Source organism: Labrus bergylta, chromosome 18, assembly GCF_963930695.1.
Source record: "Labrus bergylta chromosome 18, fLabBer1.1, whole genome shotgun sequence".
NCBI classification, from domain to species: domain Eukaryota; kingdom Metazoa; phylum Chordata; class Actinopteri; order Labriformes; family Labridae; genus Labrus; species Labrus bergylta.
Window position 1 is genome coordinate 15,843,133 of NC_089212.1, and position 22,738 is coordinate 15,865,870.

General features: G+C 40.1%; 2 protein-coding genes across 5 annotated transcripts in view; one reads left to right on the forward strand and one right to left on the reverse strand.

The window, feature by feature from the left end:
- ltk (leukocyte receptor tyrosine kinase) overlaps positions 1–11,322 on the forward strand; it is a 51,319-nt gene extending 39,997 nt beyond the window's left edge. For all 4 annotated transcript variants that reach the window (XM_065966408.1, XM_065966409.1, XM_065966410.1 and 1 more), the window contains exons 20-29: positions 3,378–3,564; positions 3,658–3,748; positions 4,266–4,330; positions 5,320–5,449; positions 5,567–5,664; positions 6,200–6,292; positions 6,454–6,555; positions 8,132–8,266; positions 8,707–8,797; positions 8,923–11,322. In XM_065966408.1, coding sequence (XP_065822480.1) covers positions 3,378–3,564; positions 3,658–3,748; positions 4,266–4,330; positions 5,320–5,449; positions 5,567–5,664; positions 6,200–6,292; positions 6,454–6,555; positions 8,132–8,266; positions 8,707–8,797; positions 8,923–9,969 — 2,039 coding nt within the window. In that variant the 3' untranslated portion in view covers positions 9,970–11,322. The remainder of the gene's footprint in view (positions 1–3,377; positions 3,565–3,657; positions 3,749–4,265; positions 4,331–5,319; positions 5,450–5,566; positions 5,665–6,199; positions 6,293–6,453; positions 6,556–8,131; positions 8,267–8,706; positions 8,798–8,922) is intronic.
- A 64-nt stretch (positions 11,323–11,386) lies between these two features.
- itpka (inositol-trisphosphate 3-kinase A) lies at positions 11,387–22,738 on the reverse strand. Its single transcript, XM_020650211.3, has 7 exons — positions 21,943–22,738; positions 17,046–17,142; positions 16,375–16,588; positions 14,996–15,200; positions 14,035–14,136; positions 13,503–13,574; positions 11,387–12,328 (listed from the first exon to the last, which is right to left on the reverse strand). The coding sequence occupies exons 1-7, from the start codon at positions 22,342–22,344 to the stop codon at positions 12,056–12,058; spliced, it is 1,365 nt and encodes a 454-aa protein (XP_020505867.1). The 5' UTR covers positions 22,345–22,738; the 3' UTR covers positions 11,387–12,055.

Genomic DNA, 22,738 nt, shown 5'->3' on the forward strand with positions numbered 1-22,738 from the left:
CTGGCTGGGAGCCAGATTACAAAAAGAGCTGCAGAGAGGTATGGCTCTGGGTGATATGTTGGTAAAACAAAAGGAAGCGAGCACAAACGGACACTTAAATTACAAGCACTTATTTCAGCTCTCCTTTTGGTAGCAGGTGAATACTGTACATTCATGACTGTCTTTGGGGGGCAAAGAGTATTTAGCTGAAGTTTTAAAGTGAGATAATGAGTTTGATTGCGGTTAAATATCACATTATTTTATACTGTATTTAATGCAAACCTATTATTCCAACAGACACTTAAACAGTAGAGATGTACTATCTGGATTTCCGCGTGTGACTTTGACATCAAATACATTTTGGGCTATTAAAGGCAGGAACAGAGGTTTGACATTTAACCAAGAAGTTCCTCTCAGTTGGAGATGTGCACTGATGAGTGAGATTTGATGACAGTAAAATGTCAAGCGTTAAGATTGAGTGGCTCAAAATGTAGACATACAGATTTGAACATCATGGGAAAATAGAGGAGAGTGACAAAAAAAAAAAAAAGCTTTCAGTTACTTTGGGAATTGCACAGTGGCAACAAGTTGTTGTTTTTTTTAACCCTCGGGCATTGAGTACCAGGACTCACAGGCAGCACTGTGATGTGGTACTGACGAGAAGTTGGGCATCTGTTTTGGGATGAAGACATAACTAGAGATCTCTTTGATCATTTTTTGATCACTCATGATTCTTGCACAGGTCGACTTCTCCGTATAGGAATAACTAGGGAATTAATAGTATATTATTATAATAATTTTTGTATTTTTAATTTTACTACTCTGAGGCAAAAAGACAAAAGACGAAAAACTAGTATGTAATATGAACAATTAATATAGCATTATCTAATGATATTCATGTTGCATTGGTGTTCACATGGCTCAGAATATATTTTTTATTGTTGACTAATTTACTAAATCTTTACTCAATAACTGGCGCCATATAACACTATAAATAGAGTTTAATTGCAGTGTTAAGAACAACATACGCTTCAACCATAAAGGAAAGTGAGGGATTATTCGCAATTAACGTTTTTTTTTTTTGCACATCTGTCGTCTTTTTGACAACCGCCTGCTGTAGGTACTTAGGAAGGGAATCGTGACAGTTTGGTCGACCCCTTAATTCTCCATCAAGAGCTGTTCAGGGTGTTGAAGTAAAGCAGAGACTCTCGTGTCCTCTCCATCACCTCACTGAGAGTGCAGAATAATAAGTGGAGCTCACTCTTGAAGACTGGCTCTCTCTTTCCCACAGTCAGTTTTTCCTGAATCTATACTTTGTGTAGGGGTCTCTGGAGAAATCAGCACGTGAGCTCTGTCTGGAATGAGAGCGAGGCATTACAAAAAAAAGCAATTTTGGTTTTGAGTTAAGTGATAAATGCAGTTAACCTCAAGCATGAAAAGTGAGAATTAAAAATAAGTAAAGGGTATTAAATGAGCAATATCTCATATTTCTCATTGGAGCTGAGCTAAGGAATGTCAGTTTTCTTGCCAACCTTAGAAATATCTGATGGCCTGAGAAGACAGTTTGTATGGAGCTGCATTGTACAGTATCACAACATTTTCTGTATTACAGGAACACAGGAAATGAAAGCGAATCAGCAGATCAGAAAAATGTCACATCCTGACGACCACTCACTTTTTATTTTGGACCCTTTTTGAGGTTTAATTTGGTGATAGACTGTGCATCAAAATATCTCCCGATTTCATATGCAGAGCACATTCATAGTCTCATGAGGATGACTGTCATATTCTTAATGGACCACCAGAAAGAAAACATACACATCTTCACTGGTGAACCTTTAAGAACTAAGAGATCATAAGCTTGTGTTTTTAATTGCCCAATACTTCAGTATTACAAAGGTTCAAATAAAACAGGCAGATTACCTCCTACCCAGTTGATTACAAGATGATAGTTATAGACCCTCATATTAGATTGTTATTATTTTGATGTAAATTCAATTTGTGAATCACTTGTAGTTTGAAAACTATTGGTTTGTGTGCAAAAATAATAATATTAAGATAATGAACATCAGAGAAAAAACAATTCTTCCTCTTGATGATGCAGATGATCAAAACAGTTAAGGGCGATTACTGTTTTTATTAGGAGGTGAGTTGTTTAGGGAAAGATGCAAAAATGTTAATATTTTATACTATGGAGCAAAGCTTGTGCATTAAAGTGCAGGTGAGGTTAAAAGGTCGGTATGTAATTTTCTTCAGATACACGGTGTCATACATATTCACTTTGTGCAAACGGAGTATAATCAAACAGATATTAATTGCAGATGAGATGATTGTTTCAAACAGCCGTCAAGGGAAACTGCATGATACTGTACTCATGTAATTACCAGACAAAGTGCAAACTAAACTGACTTCTACACACAACATAATCGGGAAAACTTTATTATTATTTTTTTTTATGAAAAATTATTGATCTACTCAGTCTGACTTCTGCACTAACTGCATTGTGTGTAAATGTGTGAATTTAGAAGTGAATAAATCAAATACTAAAACAAAAACATGACTTTTCTGCTCTTACGTATTTGTTCACACCAACACACAAGCTTCAGGCTAACGGTGTCTCTTCACCTGAGATTTCCCCCATGCAGGGAGGTAGTCTGTTCCCTGGGCACCCCATCGTCTCCTCCCCTTCCTCTTACTTCTCCTCAACCTACTCCCGCTCCAATTCCCCCCCCCTCTGAGTCACTAGCACCTGCACCGGGCGATGGCTCGACGGCACCTCTTACCTGCACGCAACACCCCCCTCCCTGGCAGACTACCAACCTGCATCGGGGATGTGGGCTGCCTCCACGGCGGGTGAGTCCAAAACTCACTGGCACAGACAGACTAGGAGCAGTAACCAAGGAGAGGACATCCCACATGAATCCTGCAAATATATAACGTTTGTGAGTGGAAGGACTTGTCTTCTTAAAGGAGAACTCCACTGATATCCAGCATCTACATGTGAATACTGGTCTTGGGAGATTCTTCTACATTCATCAAAAAAGGCTTTTGCAACTCCAGCATGAGCTGTGCAAAGTCTTATAAATTGATGATGTCACTCAGTTACTCACTTTAGTAAGGCTCCAAGTTGAAACTGAAAATAAAAAAACGTTTGGTTTGGATTTTGAATTGATGGGTGATCAGATCAGTGTGGTTTTCTTACAACAGTTTCCTACTGCTGCAAAGTTGATGCGGCTTGACCCCTCCTTGTGTAACTGCTCTTACAGTTAGCAAATAGTCTGGAGGTTGCTTCTACAACTTGTATGCAAGTGTGGGGTCCAGTAAGGGTAATGAGTTTTAAAAGCATTCTTAGCTGTTTAAGTTCTACAAACCCGTCTCTGTCTTGTTTTTGTCTTTAGTGTGGTACCGCAGGAAGAACTACCTGCTAGCAGTGAGGGGACGTCTGCAGAGTCCAGAGTACAAGCTGAGCAAGATCCGCTCCTCCACCATCATGACGGACTACAACCCCAACTATTGCTTTGCAGGGAAGGCCGCGTCACTCAATGAGCTGAAGGAAGTACCACGCAAGAACATTACGCTTCTCAGGTACTCGGATGCCAATTTCTCGACGAGCGAACAGATCACCTTCATGCTAATGTTTGTACTTAAATCAATGTATTTTTTTTTTGTGTTTTGTAGAGCTCTTGGCCATGGCGCTTTTGGTGAAGTGTATGAAGGACAAGTTCTGGGAATGAGTGCTGATAACAGTCCCATGCAGGTGGCAATAAAGGTCAGCTGTAGCTGAATGTTAGATGGTAGCTCCACCCCGGGAGTTATGTTAATCATATATAATTAACTCCGCAACATCTCACAGTGTTGCCTCGACCTCTTCATTTAAAAGGTCACACACAAATGAAGGCTGTAAAAAGACAGCGTTCGTAATGACTATGTAAGGAGAAGGATTATTTGCTTTACTTGCTACACAATGTTAAAAAATGTAATGAGCTGGTTTGATTTTTTTGACGAATGATGTCATGTTAAACCCTAATGGCTGCACAGATTTATAGATGGCTGTAAAAGAGAACATGTTCAGGCAATGCCCTCAGATAATTTAGGCTTGAAACTACACAGGATCAAAAAAGAAAAAAAAGAGCTGCGTGTGCTCCACATGGGTTGGCCCGCTTTTCAATGGTCTGCTGATTAGGCCTAATGATGTCTCTCCTGTCCTGCTAGGTCTCTCTCCTACACGCACACACACACACACACACACACCTCTAACTGCCTCCCTGTCTCTTTCTGCTCCACAGACTCTTCCAGAAATCTGCTCCGAACAGGATGAAATGGATTTCCTGATGGAGGCGCTGATTATGAGGTGCACCATCCAACAGCTGTTCTCTTGCTGTCTACATCACACATTGTTCACACATTGATTCCCCCGATGCGTCCCTCTAAAAGCTCATCTGACACGTCAATGTGAAATACACAGCAGCAGCTGGCTCTGTTTTATGGCCAAACATGTTCCTGTGAGTTTGAGGAGATGGCGACTGGAACCAGAAACTTCACTCACTATAAATCAAATCAATAAAATAATGTTGAAGCACACGTATTGGCCTTCAGTATGATTAGCTCATTGCTTCAGCTAATTATATCAGACCTTTTTGTTTTCTGTACAGAAGTCTCGCTTTGCATGCACACACTGCCGATATGTTCGCTTCTGGGTTGAGTGAAAACCCGAGCAGGATTATGAGCAACACGTTGAAGCCACACAGGTTGTCTCTGTTGATTGAAGGGAGCACAACATCTTTCTCATGCTACCCTTTTAGACCTTTCATTTATCCAAATATTTCTATTGTAATAACCGTTACCCGAGTAGCCAAGATACTACGTGAACCTGTCGGCCAAAAACACATCCTCAGGTCCCTTTTTTGATGATCTGTGCTGACAGTTTTGTCCCTGTGCACTTTGTCTTTACTTGATTTATGATGAGTGGGATTCCGTACGATTCAAAAAGTCAAGGATACATTTGCTTCAGAGTAAACAAAAAAAAAAGAGAAAGAGTCAGCGATGTTACATACAGTTATATAAAGGCAGACAAGGATGGATCAAACAAAGGCTGAGGTGCTTCTAGAAGTTGTTAGGATAAGATTTTTTCATTGATTTGTGGTGTTTTATTACATTTGCAAATTAAAGCAGGAAACAATTTACATTTCCTAAATACATTTTACATTTTGTGTCGTGTGTTTGCTGAAGGGATAAAACTACATGTGACATTGACACTTTTTTCGATGTCTACCAAGTTAAACATAGCAAGCACATAAAGCCACTGCTAACTCAAGTGATGCTCACTGTTTGTACATGCAGCAAGTTCAGCCATGACAACATCGTGCGCTGCATCGGCGTCAGTCTGAACATCCTGCCACGATTCATCCTGCTGGAGCTCATGACTGGAGGAGACATGAAGAGCTTCCTGAGACAGAACAGACCACGAGCTGTATGTGTGCACTTTACATGTGTGTGGTGTGATGTGTGTGTGTGTGTGTGTGTGTGTGTGTGTGTGTGAGGAGGGTGTGTTGGTGTGGTTCACTAAACTGAGCTCTGCTGTCTCCAGGGCCAGACCTCTTGTCTCACCATGCGAGAGCTGCTGAGGATGGCCAGAGACATCGCCTTTGGGTGTCGCTACCTCGAGGAGAACCACTTCATACACAGGTTTCACATCTACGACATACTTCTACTGCGATTTAAATACAAATGAATATAATATGATATCTAGGTTGTATGCTTTTATGTGAGTAATCACAAAAACGTCATAATTGTGGACTAAATATTACATAGCACTGAATGAGAGGATGTTTGCAGCAGGACACACACATTTTACGCTTATGTAAATTCTGTCCAAAACTTCCACTGTACAGCATATACCCATATGTTTTAAAATCTCCTTTTTTTTAAAATGCGATTATTATTATTTTTGGTTCATTTTTGGAGCTTCTAAGACTTCTTTTTAGAGAGGACAGTGGCTGTAGTAAAGAACCAGGATGAGAGGGAGGGGAATGAAATGCGACAAAGTGCTGGGTCAAACCTGGCCCTCCCGCTCTGAGGACTAAAGTTCCTGTACATGGGACACATGATTATTATTTTTTAATAACGATTATTTAATTTTATTTGAGAAATGATTAAATGATTTCGGTTAGATAAGTGCAATAATGTAATTACATTTCATAACAAATCTTGTATTTTTCAGGGACATAGCTGCTAGAAATTGCCTTCTTACTTGCCCTGGACCAGACCGAGTGGCCAAAATTGGAGACTTTGGAATGGCGCGTGATATTTACAGGTCTGTATGCCTTATCTCCATCGTCACGCCAGTAGTGCACATAGCCTAGTACACTTGAGGACCAAACATATTTACCTACTAAGTTCATAGCCTTGTGGTGTTTCTTCAAAAATGATGCTAGATGGACATTCCTACATCAGATTTCTCTTCTTTTCCTCCAGAGCGAGCTATTACAGGAAAGGTGGTCGTGCGATGCTGCCAGTTAAATGGATGCCACCAGAGGCCTTCATGGAGGGAATCTTCACCTGCAAGACTGATACATGGTGTGAATACTGAACTCATGATATATACATGATGAGCCCTAAAAGTAGAAGTCCAAAAGTGTTTTTCATTCTAAAAAAGAAAAAAAAAACTTTTGGTTTTAGACCTCTTATTACAGGGGAAATGACTTTGAACTGACACAAAGTGCAGGTCTAAGAAAATAATGAATACCATGCTTAACTTGCAGTTGCCACACCACATACAGTTCATTACTCACACTTCCCTAAAAACATTGTGCATGTGTAAATCTGGGAAACAGACAACTCATACCAGATGATGTATTGACAATTGGTGAACAGATTTACATGTAAAATCATGTGATGAAACGAAGCTAAAGAGCCAAGTCGTTGTTTTGAGTGGTGAAAAGTATCAGAGCAGCTCCTCTCACATCATTTGAATACAAGGTAGGAGGTTTTTAACAAAAGCAATTTTATAAAAGAAAAAACTTGATCAGACAGACCTACAGAGTAGAATGTGAAGAGCTCACATCTCTAAAGACAGAACAGCATCTGTATTCAAGATGCAGCATGAACTCTGTAAACAACGCCCTGATCTCGTGTGCAAAATGACAGTTCAATAACATTGGCATATTGGGGCCATTACAGGCAACAAGAGGGGCCCAAACCAATTATACAATGACCAAAGAAGAAAGATATTTAGCAAAGTAGACCAAACACCATCCAAAGTTTACATTTGAAGACAAGAAGAAAGATTTGTTTCAGATTAAGTTTGAAAAAGTCTGAGGTTTAGAGTCACAAATCAGACATTTTTATATGAAGACTGGATTCATTTTTATATGAAGACTGGATTTATACCGCGTATTTATACCTCCATAAAACGAGTCAAACGTGTTGGTGGGATCATGAATACGCTAGAATTCACCACAGAAATATAATAAAACTCCAAAGAGGCAAATTCTTTTTTTTTTCAAAGTTTTTTTTTCTGGAGGAATCTTTTCCAGAGGGCGAGAACAATTTGGCAATCAAGACTTCTGGTTTGTGTGGCTTTCTGTTTAATTACTACAACCCTATTTCTGTGGGAAAATGCAAAATGTGTTTTGACATCTCAGGAGGAAGGATGTAACAGTGCTACAAGGAAATGGATGCTCAAATTTAGCAAAAAGGTGTTTAGTTTTTTTTAACTAAAAAATGATATAATCTCCTACAAGTAATATAGTAAAGAAACATTTTATTTGCTGCCTATAAATATTTTAAACATGAACTTCCTGGCAGTCCTGTTACACATTTGGACTGCACACTACTTTTTAAAATACAGTAATTGCTGCTGGCTAGGATTTTGAGACCCAGCAGCAGAAATAAATGGCATAGAAAAGAGAAACCACTCTAAAGGCAGCTCGGGAGGTTTGTAGTTTGATGCAGAGGAGTTAAAAGCTTTTTCTTATTCAGTCACGGCTTTCAGCCAATATGTGATTACATCTCCATCTGGTTGAAGATTTCTTTGGAGAAAATATATGTTATTGACTTTGCTCAGTCTGATTTAGATGAAAGAGGGGAAGGTTCAATATGTCATCAATTTGATTGAGTAAACTCAGTCGTTGAGCTGTGTCTCCCCCTGCAGGTCATTTGGAGTGCTGCTATGGGAGATCTTCTCTCTGGGTTACATGCCGTATCCCTGCAAAACCAACCAAGAGGTGCTGGAGTTTGTCACGAGTGGAGGCAGGATGGATCCTCCAAAGAGCTGCCCGGGGCCTGTGTGAGTGTTTACCGGAGCTTTGATGTGATAGGTTCAAGGTTTCAGGTTCCCTGATTTTAAAACGTTTTCTACCAAGACAGAATGTTGTGCTGCTGCACATCGGATTCTCTGTTTGTGGCATCAAATTGAATGACAATCATTTTCAAAATTATGATAATTCTTACTTTATTTGGAGATCAAAGCTTTACCTAAGATAATAACTAGTGCATAGCAAACCTTAGACATACAGGGGCAGATCCAAGGGGTGGCCCAATTTGCTCCCCTAGTCAAAAAAGTGTGGCACTGCCTCTGCATACATAAGAACTTATTGTACATCATACTCTTTTAGAAATAATTGCACACATCTGCTTTCTCTACTACCATTGATCTGTTGAACTTGAAGTATGAGCGATGAGAAAAGATGGCGTTGATATAATGAGTTTGTGTCTGTTACAATGCAGCTATCGGATCATGACTCAGTGTTGGCAGCACTGTCCCGAGCACCGGCCTAACTTTTCTTCTATCCTGGAGAGAATTAACTACTGTTCTCAGGTATGCTTTTTTCCACTCATGGATGTACAGTATATACACAACATCCACATTAAGGCAATATACATTTTGAAACTGTTAATTTTTTCACCCTTATTCCACCTTTTTTCTTTTTCTTCTAAATTCAGGACCCAGACGTGATCAACACCCCCCTGCCAGTGGAGTACAGCCCCAACTCTGAGGACAATGGTGGTTTAATAATCCGTCCCTCTGACCACACCTCCTCCAGCCTCACTCCTCTCCTGGTGTCCCACACTGTTTCCCAGGATTCCTCCCAGCTTGGTCTCTCCTCCCTAGGCCTGGGTCCCAACCCTCTTACCCCACAGCCCACCAAACCCCGTCTCCTCCTCCAGAAAACCCAACCTGTCCACCAGGAAGTAACATCATGTCGTGAAGCTCTAGAGCCATCCTGGGCTGAACCTGTACCCGCTCCAGGTTTGTCAGCCGCTGCCGCGTGTGCAGGAGGCCACTGGCTCCACCCTGAACCTCCTCATCACCAGCCCTGCTCCAGGAACAGCTCCTCCTCAGGGAGCCAGAGGCTGAAGAACAAGACGAAGAACCTGTGGAACCCCACATACGGTTCCTGGGTTTTGGAAAACTTCGGGGGGAAGAAAACACTTTCTCACACTCAGTCCATGCCGCTCTCAAGCTCATCTACCAGCAGCTCTAACACGCAGGCTCCTCCGACCTGCAGCCCGACTTTAGAGAGCCGTGACACTGGATGTGAGAGCCCTTCAAGCTTCTGCACCTCCTCAACTCCACCCCCTTCCTGCCAAGCTCAAGCTGCAATGAGCCCATCATCCCATAAGATGCCAACTGGTGGCAGCTCTAAAGCTGGTATGGACCTGGCTAAGCTGCAGAGTTTTCCTTGTGGCAACGTCAACTACGCCTATGATGAGCAAAGCTACGAGGCAGAGAGCCTGCCTCTGGTGAAGCCCAAAGATCCAGAAGCCATCACCAACACCAGCTCTGCCCCCAGCGTCTCCTCAGGAACCAGCCTGGGACTGGCGCTAGGCCTCCACACTTCCTCTTCCTGTATGCCCAAGCTGCTGCTGAAGCGTCACGCCAGCTACGGACACGAAGACGTGAGAAGACACACCAAAGCTGAGAAACCAACGCGGGACAGAGACTCAGGTTTTTCTCTGTCCGAAGATCTCAGTGTTACCCCGATCTAAAAAAAAAACAAAAAAGTATAACAAGGAATCTTAATTATGTAAGGATTAAATCACAGCTGGAGTCCCTTTTCTCACAGCCATGACATCAGTTCTGCATTTCGGGAACAGATAGTACCTTCACAAGACCACGACATCAAATTATCAAGAGTTCATGGAATGCTGGAAAACACTCAAACCCTCACACGCCACAAAAACTCCTCAACACTGTGATACAAAATGCAAACACTGGACTCAGAGCTCCATACAGGGCTTCTGTTACACTGGTAGCTGAACGCTGAAACGAAGGACGTGAAGCCCTGCAATCTCTAGCTGACAGAAGTATCTGCTGTTTGACTTTGTTTAGATTCCTATTTTTACCCTTTAGTTTTTTTTTTAGGTTTTTTTTTTTTTTTATGAAAGCTTTGGTGGTATGTTTTTTTTGTTGCATCATAGTAACTTTTTTTTGTAGTTTGTAGTTTGCAGTGTACAGTACGAACCAAAAACAGGATGGAAAATATTGAGCCATTGGGAAGAAAATCTTAAAGCATGCTATTTTGAGGGAAAACTATAATGTCAAAGGTTTCAAACTCAGAAAATGTCTGAGAGTTACCAAAACATTTCTTTTTCCTGATGTCTCAATATTCACTTGAACTGTGGGAGGTGTCATGGACGGCTTGTAGAGTTTGCTGGGAAAATATTTGCTATTTTTGTACTTACCTTCATACAACTGGACTAACCCATTGCATTTGTATCTGTTTTATTTGTATGCGTTTATGTTATTGATGGATTTGTATTTGTAGTTGATCACTGCCATTTGATACCTCTATGCTGCATCTGCTAAAGCAGTGCCGGTAATTCCTATGTTTACTCAGCAGGGGGAGGTATTCAGCTTTTAATATAGCAAACATGCTGCTGCAGGTAACTCATTTGAAACAGTTAAGACTTAACTGTTGAAATGTAACTTCAGTATTTATGTTTTCAAGTTATTCTTTTTTAGTCAATTAGATAGATTTGTGTTTTTATTTTTCACCTTAACATGTTTATTCTTTTTATTTTGTAAATAAATAAATTCATTTCTTTTGAATACATTTATTTACAAAATAAAGCAAGACATTTATTTATTTTGTAAATAAATGAATAACAATACATGAATAGTTGAATTTACAAAAGCGTTCTTTACGTTTATTGGATGTTTTTATTCCCAGGCCTGCTGGGCATTTTTCTTTCACACACACTGTAAAGTTTTCTAAATTCTTTATGTAGCTGAGGAAGTTTTTACACCTCAATCCAAAAATGCACTCTATGCAAATATACTGTACTTCACACGTTCATCTTACCTAACTGTGCCATAAATAAAGAAACATATATATTGATCCTATTTGTGTGATCAGTTCAACATAGTTTTGTGGATTAGAGTGAATTGAGTCTGACAAAAGTGACTACTTAAATTAGGTTTTCCCTTTTTATTCCCATTTACATTTCCATTAATTTAATTTACAGAACATCTCGACCCAAGACCCTAAAACAAACATTGCAGTGTAAATATTCCACATGTTTTGTAACAGCACATTCAAATCAAATTGATTACAATTGTAATTTCATTTTTGGATTAAAGTTCGATTACATGATTCAAATAAGTGAAAGAAATCTAAATTGTCACATTTTTACAATTAAATACACTTTGTCAGAAAAGTTACAGGTAACATACTGAAATCATTTTACTATAATGACAATGTGTTAAGTGTTATAGTAATGTGACCAAGAGGTCTGAGATCCGGTCAAATATGAACTTTAACTCATTTAGCCCTTATTCATTCTTAACGTGTAACATCCTATCCCTGAAAGTGAAATGCAGAATCCCTACTCTTTCACTTCTGTCTGTGTTGTAGGAAGTAGAATTAGTGTCAGTTTATTTGCTCAAACATTCAGAAACTAGTGAAAAGTTCTCCTCTCTATTCAGTGTCCAGTGTAGTTTCTCTGTCAGCAGTTACAAAGCTCTTCTTGAGCTACACTAAACCTTCTTTTAAAAACCTTCCTAAAAGTCTCCATTGTGATTTCCATTGAAATAGCTTGATGTCCCTTTACCCTACAGTCTAACAGTCAAAGGTCATTGACCATCTGTTTCTGTAGTTTGACTTTTCTCTTTGGTAACTGAGCAACATGTATCTCCACTAGTCCCTTCATTGCTTACAGACTTCAGTGTTTGGATGAGGTTTTCCAGCCCCCACAGGTAGCCGTCCTCGCGGTTGCCTTCCTGCCAGGGAATGTCATGGTTCAACGTCTGGCCCTCTGGTAACGCTGTGGTCTTTCCAAAGTCAATAATCCAGACCTGGGCATTGCCAGTGTGGTCGTGGATAAAGAGCAAAGAGCTGCCAATGACCTATGGAAAACAGGAAAGGGTTCATATTAGCCACTATTATTCTGTCCTCTGCTTTTATTCATCTATCCATTTATATAGATGTTTCTCAACCAGGCATCATTTTACTCCAGGGAGTATTTTGCAAATTGTTAAATGAGTCAACATCAAAGACACAAGATGATGACTTGTTTATTGATATATAAAGTGTGGATAAAGCTGAGCTATTGAAATGGCAAATATTGATGGATTATCAGTTGAAACTAGATTTAAAGTAATGGATAAACAGTTTTCATAGTTACAGTAGCTGTAAAGTTTTTGAAATAGCTAGATATAATAGATAAACAGTTGAAGTAGTTAGCTAAGTAAAAAGTAAAGGATACATACTTTGATAAAAGTTTAATGAGCAAAGTCAAAAGTAATGGTAAAACGAAACAGCTAGACTTGCTTAGCTTCAGTTAGCTAATGCATACATTTGAAATTAGGCTTACAAATGAATGCCGGTACTTGAAATAGCTAAACATAATAGCTAGTTAGCATAAGTAAACTGTTAACTTAGGTAAGTAATAGTTTCGGCCATTAGCTAGGTTAAAAGTGATTAACGAACAGTTCTTACAGTTAGCCAAAAGATAATTAGCTGAATAACGTGTCACAATAGACAACCAGTTGAAGTACTAAGCTTAGTAATAAGTAATTAAAGGCTAAAAAAATGAAAAACTGAGCAAGAAACAAAAGTTAAATTAGCTAAGTGAGAACTAATTGATAAATAGCTAAACCTAGCTATACTAACAGTTGGCACATAACTAAATAATTAAACGAATTAAAAATAAATATTTAACAACTTGGGATAGTGTATAAACTATTGTTATCTAAAAGTTATGGATTAATGTCATGGATAATTGTCTTCTCTCGTCACTTCTTCTGTCACATTGTGAATCAACTTAATCAAGTTCAGAGGAGTTATTGATTGTATTTGTCAGCGCTGTGGGACAGGAGCCTTAGCTGTACAGGGCACAAGTAAAATGATGATACAGCTAGCCTCCACATCACCAAAACACAAAGTGCTCGACAACAACATCTTTTGGAAAAACGTTGCATCATTCGTGTTAAGATTCTGTTTAAGTTGCAACACCGCCGCAACTCTTAAGGCTGTTTACGTTTGTTTTTGTTTATCTTGTCTCTCCTCATCAATCATCACCTCATGCTGTCTGAAGAAGTCGGATGTCTTCAGGGCCTGCTGGATGTCTGTCAGTCTGCTCAGGTAGGACGTCTTTGTTTTATGAAAAACAGAGATAAGCATATCATAAAACACCTTTTAATACCTTAATTTGATTTCAGATATGTTTTAATCCAAACTATCCATGAAAAGCTCCAGGTGTACCAGGGTGTAGACAGAGTGTGTGCCTGGGAACCTCTCCCAATAATAGAAAACTCAAACAGTGTAACAGAGTGAATATTTACCTTCTGCAGTTCAAACACTTCAAGGCTGTTTTCTTATAACATAAGACAGCCCCAGCCTTTTTCAAACTGTGTCAACAAAATAATTTACATTTGTCCAAACACTGAACACGGATGTGAGAGCTTAACCACCCGCTCTGTTAGTTTATCAAGAGTTTTAGGTAAGGCCTGCAGGATTGCTTTGTTTATATTCACAGTACACTATGTGTCCTTCCTTATACAAATGAGCATGAGTATGTGCAGGAACTATAATATATCAGACTGCCACGTACTAGAATGATGACATTCCCTCCAACAAAGTCTCTGAACACCTGGATGACATCCTGCCTCGATCGGGTCTTCTTGAAGTCAGTTCGACATGTACCATCAGATTTCTGAAAAAGAAAAAAAAGACCTGAATAAGAATCCCATTTTATTAAAATAGGCTTTAATTTACAGTTAGGCTGCAGAAGCTCAGTCTGTAAGGACAGAGGGTCGCCAGTTGAAGTCTCTTAGCAGACCTGGTCTAACAATTGGGCTGGCAATTGGAGAGCTGCCAGTACAGTTCCTCTGAACTGCGGAGGTGCCCTTGAGCAAGCCATCAAACCCCCAACCGCTCGGGCGCTCTTTCCTGTGCAGCCCCTCACTCTGACAACTCTCTATTAGTGTGTTTCCACTAGACACTCTTTTTGCATGTGTGTGTATTTTTGCCTATGGTTGTGTGTCATGTCTCAAGACATGAGTGAAGAAATGTAATTTCCCCTTGGGGATTAATAAAGTATACAGTATCTACTAATTGTAATTTGGGATGTGACTGAATACTTGAGATTGTACTGCATCTATGTGCATTCTCTGAAACCCTCCATCACCTGTGAAGAAAATTTCAATAAACGAAACTAAAGGAACTCTATTCTTGTCGTTCAAATCTAGAGGACTTGAGTTTGTAAGTCTGCGGTTTGGTGTCGGCAAGGAATGTAAATTGGGTTTCTCTGGATTTCTTTTTTGTTAATGCTATTGAATATTCTAAAAATACAATATGGCTGACATAAGCTTCAAAGTTTACTCGAGCTGAAGTAACTTCAGTGTAGAGATGTATCTCTGAAGATTTGTCTCTAGAAAAAATCCTTCTCTTATTACACTCGGGGGGGAAAAAAAAAAGATAAAAAGGTATTCAAGTATTCCTCTGCTTCAAAACCACAACAACCCTGTGAATATTCTGCTGATAGTTTTCAGGTGTCATGCCTCTGCCTCTACCTTGATCCCCTCGATCCGGAAGCCCAGCGTGTTGGTGGAGCTCATGCTCTCCCTCCACTGCATGTAGCGAGGTTTGGTGACTCCTCGTTGAGAGTGCTCCTGAGGCGTCGGCCCATCGCCGTCCACCTCCACCATTTTTTTGTACAGGTCCTCCCTCGGCTTGGGCCGCTCCCGTGCCCGCACCAGCTCCTCCTCTAAGTACGTCCTGAAACAAACAATAATTCTTCGACTTACAACGAGTTCTTTGTACATAAAGTAAATGATGGCGCATGTTGCTTTACTTGGAAATTTATTTTGATTCCGCTTACGTGTTTGTTACTTTTTTTTTAAATCACTGGGACTTGTTTTTCGGATGCAAATAACCCAAAAGACAGCAACCAACCCCAGCAAACATTTCAATTTGAAGAAAGGGGTTGCAAATTTCAAAACACATGCAATAATCTTTAAAATAAATCATATTCAACTGCTAATTGGGTATTAAATTATGTTAGTGGACAGCACAGCAGCACAATCACACTCATCTTATTCATACTGAGGTCAGTATACATGAAAACAGGTTTGAATTTCAGTTTCAGTTTGTGAGTGTGCACTTCCTCTGTGAGCTGAAGGGGGAAGCTGAGAGGAGACTCCAGCGCTCTGTGCAAGTGTGTGAGCGTGTGTGTGCTTGTCTAAGTAAGAGCTTTGTGGTTGAGAAATGTTTAAGACAGCGGGGAGTCTCCAGGAACACCCTCAGTGTTAGTGTCTGCGTGTTTGGATGTACATATAGCCGAGGCTACACACGCATTGCACAAAGTAGAACACTTTACTTTATATTATTTGTTCAAATGTGAGTCATCATGTGTGTTTGTGGAGTTTAGTGACCTTTTGTGCGTCTGTTGTTTTGTCGGACTTGTTCAGCCAGTAGTAAAGGTGAATGTTTTAACCTACACGTTTGTGCATGCACCAAAACAAGAATGCATACATTCATGTGTGTATTCATGCATAGATGCGTTTGTGCATTTTTTTTTTTACAATATATTTGTGTGTGTGTGTTTGTGCATGTGTGTGTGTGTGTTTGCTTGTGCACATGATACAGTGAGGCACCCCGTCTGCTGTGGCAGGAAGCCAAGCATGTCGCCTGCAGCTACACCAGGTGTTCCCTTTAGACCTCAAACACTGCAGGCAGCACAAAGTGTCACCAGAACAAACAACATGTTTGATTTATTATTGTCTGGATATGAATATGAAATGATCACATTCATTAGCTTGTTATTTTTATCTAGTTGAGCAGAATCAGAGTTTTAAAAAGTGTACCTCTTTGATAGTCACATGAAAACATAGAAATGATTGATTCATTCATTATTATGATCAATCAGTAAATGTATAGCTTACTTCCTTACCTCATTCCCATCTTGCAGTCCATGACATTAGGAAGATCAAAGGTCGCCAGCAGGTCAGTCATATGAAGAAAAGACTCCCCATCTTTTTCCACAACGCCATGGTAACTGGGCACGAATGGGAGCAGAGCGTCCTCCCTCAGCTTCTCGAAACACTGCACCTCAATTTCTGAGAACTTCTTCAGGATAGTGCCTTCGTCTGCGGCTTTGAAGTTTCCTGAGACAAAAAAAAACTTTTGGTATTTTAGGTGTTCAAAAAAACAGAAAAGGATGACAAGATGCATTCCGTGAGCGGGAAGTAAAGGGCACACTTGGGCCTGTTTCTTAAAGCTGGAAATGATTTTTTTTCTGGGACATCTAGTCTGGCTGAGTTAACCCTTTTGAATTCCTTTCAAGTCTGTTGTGGAGAAAACAGTTTTAAGGGAAGAAAGCTTCAATCACTTCTGCTGAGGTGTTTTAACAGCAACTGAGCTCGACTTCTTACTCTGCCTTTTGTCCTCTCACACAAAGCTGCCAGAAAAATAAACTTCACAGTGACACTGAAGAGACAAATCTTGTGTCAAAGACTCAACACAAAATATGCTGATCTGTGAGGCAGCAAGCAAAAGAGGGCATCAGATTCAGCGATCTGCAGAGTATCATGTACATTATGTGGTGCTCTGACCAGGTCGTACCTTTGTGCCCGGCCAGCTGAACCCAGCTCAGTTTCCTCCTCTGGGTAGCACTGAAGGGCCAGTGGACGATCGTCTTTAACTTCCACCATGGCTTGCTCTGAAGAGAACATGCAAGAAACAAACAAACACAGAATAGAATAGAATCAACTGCTGAGTCATGTTTCGGGTTCTATCATTGTGTCCTTGCGCAGAAAAACAATCTGATAACTAGTTGTGCCTTGAAGCGTTGGTCAACACTAGACTGCTGATGTGATCAGATTTTTCTGCACAGTTTGAATAGTAAATCTGATGCCAGGTTATATTTTTTCCGCTGTGCAAAACCTCCGATCTAGGTCAGTTAAATGCCATTTCTGTTGAAACTTGAATCTGTGCTCCACATCTCTACTCAGCATCTCCAGCTCTATGTGCTTCCATCTTTGATTTACAGGATCGATATCCATCTAAAAAAAAAAAAAAAAGTCTAACTCAACAGACTGTGTGGCTGCGTTAGTTGTATTGTCAAGCCACATTTCATGTTTCACACTTAATAAAACATGCATAATGTGTCACAATGAGGGAGAATCTGCAGCTTTAACACCAAATACTCGACTGTGAATCCGTACTTGCTGGTAGCCTCTCAACTCCCACTCACTTGTTAGCACTGTCTAATTTTTTTTAGTGTGTCATGTGACTTTTTTTTGCAACACAACATTGTATGCACTGAATCCCAAACAAAGCAAATAAATAACATGACTGACAAGCGAATTGTTTTTTCTTGGCAAAGCTGTTTACTTTCTTTCATGGATGTTTGCTGAAGGACTCTCCTCCCTCTGCCATCACTTTCTTCTTCTTCCTCTCTCTCTCTCTCTCTCTGTCTGTCACTACACATACACGCGCTCACACACACACACGAATAAAAACACAGTAACAGCTTGCATATTTCACAGAGACACTGTGCTGCTTCACACCTCTGGCTAACTGCTTCTTTTATTCCTTCTAGAAAACCGATTAAATCTCAAATAACACATTGTGACACTGAGGATTATATGTCTTCACAACCTTCTTCAGTATAATTCAAAATGGAATAAATGAACTCCAGGTGGTTAAAAAAAAAAAAAAAGTAACACCACCAGCTCTTGGATCTTATCTTCAGGTTTTAGAGGTCATTTTATTGTGTTCAGATTGAAACAGGAAATGAAACAGAGTCTCACGCTCCAGCGTCTTCACCTCCTCACTAATAACAGAACTCTGCAGCAACAGACGCTCTCTGTTAAATGTCAGCTGATTCGCTTCACTTAATGCGTGGCTACTTGTTTACTGATAATATCACGCTGTGGAGGTGTTCCAACATGCTGTGTTGCGTTACTGCCAAAAGGCTTTAACTCCAATGGCAAACAGATATAAGGTGAACTACTTAGACGTGAACATTGTCTGCATGTTGAAAGTTTGAACTGAACAAATAAATCGCCTGAAGCCATGTGGTGTTACATCACAGATAGTTTACATTTTTTACACGATCATAAAGACCCTGCAGGTCTGAATCTCAAACATATTCTGACCTTAAATCATCTCATAATTCACACGACTCTGACCCTGCAGGTCAGCCGTGATGGCAGAAATCAAAGGAGTTTATACTGATAATATCGCTGTCACTGCTATAAAAACAGCTCTGCTGACATGTTACGTTCAAGGGAGTCCAGAGCAACAGAAGCTGTCTAAATATGTTGGGGGAGGTATTCTGATATCAAACAAAAACAAAAAGTACTAATTAGGTCTATACCAATGATTATATAGTGTTAACAGGTAATCCATTAATAAATTAAGATTTATGGATTTAAGCTATAAAATGTCAAATGTGGTGAAAAATGTTCCCTGCAGTTCACTGTTATGTCTTTTATTTTTTTCCAGTCCAAAACCCAAAGAATTTTCAGCTTAGCACAGCCTGAGGAAGCTACAGGCGAAACATGTTGTTGTCTCACAATAAAATACAGTCAAGTTATTTTCAGTGTGCCACAGAGTTTTGATTTATTTTTCATGGTATGTTCCTGCAACTGTGCGCACCTGAGAACTATGTCGGCTGTGCACGGGGGTGCCCTGTTGGCCATTTAGATTACTCTTCATTTTCTGTTATAAATGACAAAGAAAAGAAAAACAAAACCTACATGTAAAAAGCTTAAACTAGCTAATGCCTTACATTTGACTGGAAAATAACAATAAAAAGTATCTCTTTCTGAAGCAGCTGCTGAATGCTCTTCTCTCTATCGGTTAATCCGTTAGTTGAATGCAACAACATAGAAGTACTTCATTCAAAGTTAGTGGAGTTAAAAGGAAAATAATATCCTCTGCATAATGCACTTAATGTTTAAAACTTAAAAAAAAGTATTTCTTCTGCAGAATAAATGTCTTCGCTGACATATAAATGATACAGTATGATTAATAGATAGTTGATCGATATACCTCTTACACCTCTTCTGTTTTGGTCAGAGCCATTTAAAGGTCTACTGCACCTCCAGGGATGATAATGAGACTGACAACACAAGAAATTATTCATTTTTGTTAACTTACCCTAAAGTCATCATTTTATTATTATATAAGATTGTTTACTTCAGCTGGTCTTGCACTTGATTCCTAGAACAAACTGAACTTTTCTGTGATATAAAGCAGTACAAGCTATACAAAAAGGGATGGGAAACCCTGCTTATCTTCGGCTTCATAACATGTATTGTTTCATGTTTTCTCTTCATTGAAATAATTCCTTTAAGTTAACTCATGAATAAAAAGGAACTTCTCTCTATGTTTGCTCTGTTTAGTTTTGTTAAATGTGTTCTGCCTTGACACACCTTCTCTTCGTAAAACTGGGCCTGTGTGCGTCTGTGTGTCTGACACATACTGATCTGAATATTCAGAGCAGCCATGAGAATGAAATGATCCAATTTCCAGCAATCCAATTTCCAGTGACAGCATAGGAATCATGAGTGAGACGGTGTGAGCCACTCTGCCAGCTGTTGTTGGCACAGTCTCAACCTCACGCCTTCAATGTAAATCTGTACCATCATATCAGAGTGATCACTTTAAACCACTGTTAGAATATTAAGAGCCTGTTCTCTCCTCTGCGGTCTGAGACAGATTTGCTGAGTCTCCATGATACTTGTATTCAAGCGTGAGCTGCCAAACCTTAGTACTGAACGCAAGTGTTTCTGACTTCCTGATGTGCTTCTTTGTTAAATGTCAAAGGCCAAGGCTCAAATTAGCAACAAAAACACACTATTACACAATGGCTGCTTGCCTGTGCTTTACTATGTGTGTGAGGGCTGAAGGGGCAGAAACAGAAGCAGAAGAAAAATCTTTATTTAGGGGTGACCACAAATTTCCATTTAAGTTGAAACACCTTTAATGAGCCAATCAAGAGCAAGAATTTAGATTTTTTTTTTTTTTTTTTTGGGGGGGGGGGGGGGCGCTTCACACTCTGCTTCACATGACGTTGAGCGAACACTGGAAAATATCATGTACCCTCTCTTCCACACACGCAGGCTTAATGGTCAATGTGTATTCAAAGTGTTTAAAGGAAAGTGACAGCCACAGACCATAGATGGAGAAAGCAAAGAGAACACACACACACACATATGATCTCTCAGTGTGTTGCAGGGTGTGTTTTTTCTTTTTTTTCTTTTTTTGTCGACAAAAAGCAGATTATGCTGTTAACAAAGGAAAAACAAGAGATGACTCACTATGATCATCACACTCCACTTCCCCACAAATCACATGAAGAAATTATGATCTAGTGAAAACTTGAAATGCACAACATCAAGAGAGTGTGCTTCTACAAAGGCATGAGAAAAATAACCTTTGTGTGCCACATTAATGCTTCATAAGACTTGGAATTCTTTATCAGCCAAGAATGTCAAAGGAAAACAGATTTCCACCCTCAGCGTTCAATGAACTGAAGGCTGATCCTTCAATAATGTTGTGTGCTGAAGGAGGGACACCCAAGTTAAATGTTGGAGATTACAGCTCCTCAACACAGATTTTAAACAATTGGGGATCTTATACTCAATGTGCAACTGATGCATTTTTTATTAACATGAATTTGGGGGAAATTTGCATGAGAAAACGAGACATGAATGATTATTTTTACAACAAAAAAGAGGCCAGTAAGAAAACTAAGACGTAAGCCGTTTGTGTTTTTCTGCACTTTGGTTGCAGTGTCTTCATGTTGGTTTAAACCTTTTGCATTAAAGGCAATGTGATATTTCCATGGGGACGATCACATTACTTTAAGGTTAACCTGCACGTTCTCTACAGCAAATCGTGCCACCTAAGTGTTGTTCAATTCTCTTTTTTTTAGTTGATCTCAAACACAAGAATTAATCGGCAAACATCTGAAATTCCCCACTTCTCAAAATAACATTCAAACATACACGGGAGAAAAGGTGTCTGATTCGCCATGACATGTTTGCTCTGCAGAATTAACTGATAAAAGATGTTTTAGGGTCTTAAAAAGCTGCAGTTGAACACTTGTTTATGTACTTCTCTGGAGTCAAAAGAGATCCCAGAGGTCCTCTGTAAGGAAGTAGAACAGTTTGCTGACTACTGCTGGTGTGCTGCTGTTCTTCAGTATTACTTGTTTCCGAAACATCAGCACTTTTCTGTAACATGAGCAAATCCAAATAAAGGATGCAGATTTGAAATGACACACTGGAGGTCAAGGGAAGAAAATGTGTTTGCCTCTTGATGCTTCATGTGGGCAGACTTAATAAGCAAATGTATGTATGAATTGTCATGTAACAGTTGATCATTTATACAGTGTACCAAGAAATATTTGCTTATACAACCCCTGGAAATCCTGCCCACCAATACAACCACTTTAAAACCCTCATAAAGTCTGCTCAAAAGAATGAAGTTTTTGTAGTTTGCTCACCTCTCCAGTGTCCACCAGAGGCTCTAACGTGATGATGCCTTTGCTTTTGCTCTCGTTGTCACTCAGTAAGTCATCCTCTGACTCCACAACAGAGGAGCCCGTGGAGGAGATGGAGGAGTTGGACAGTTTTCTACGCAGGTTGCCGTCCACCGGATCCTCCCAGTCCTCCTGCTTCATCTCCCGAGAGGAGCCGCCTCCCTCCGGGGTGATGGTGACCTGCGGTACCCGGCGAGACTCCATCACAGGCGGCGCTTCGGTAGCGGACGACGCGGTGATCTGAGAGGCTTTCTGGACGAGATCATCGCATACCGGCTTCCCCGCTGGTCTGCGTGGTCCCTCGTTCAGAGCAGTCCCACAGAGCCCCAAGTCTTTCGAGCTCTTTCTCCGGCACTCTTTGGGCATTGGAGATCTGTCGTGAGAGCGCACGAGAGGCGCACAAGCGACTCAAATGACTAACCTTCAAATCCGATCATTTCACTTCCAGAACCGCGCTCTGACTTCAGGTCTGCAGGCGATCCTCTGAAGGACTTCACTTCACTTCACTTCACTTCACTTCAATTCAATTCAATTCAATTCAATTCAATTCAATTCAATTCAATTCAATTCTTCGTTGTTGCTTGGTGTACAAGTTTGCACTCGCGAAACAGCTCCGTCAGTCTCTGTGCTCTGTGCGTACTGTTGGAAAAGGGAACCCCTCTCAAGCATAGACTGTAAATATTACATTCTCTCAGGAGGAGGAGCAGGGGGATGGCTCACTCCTTCTCACAACAAGTTTATCTTCCGCATTAACTCTCGC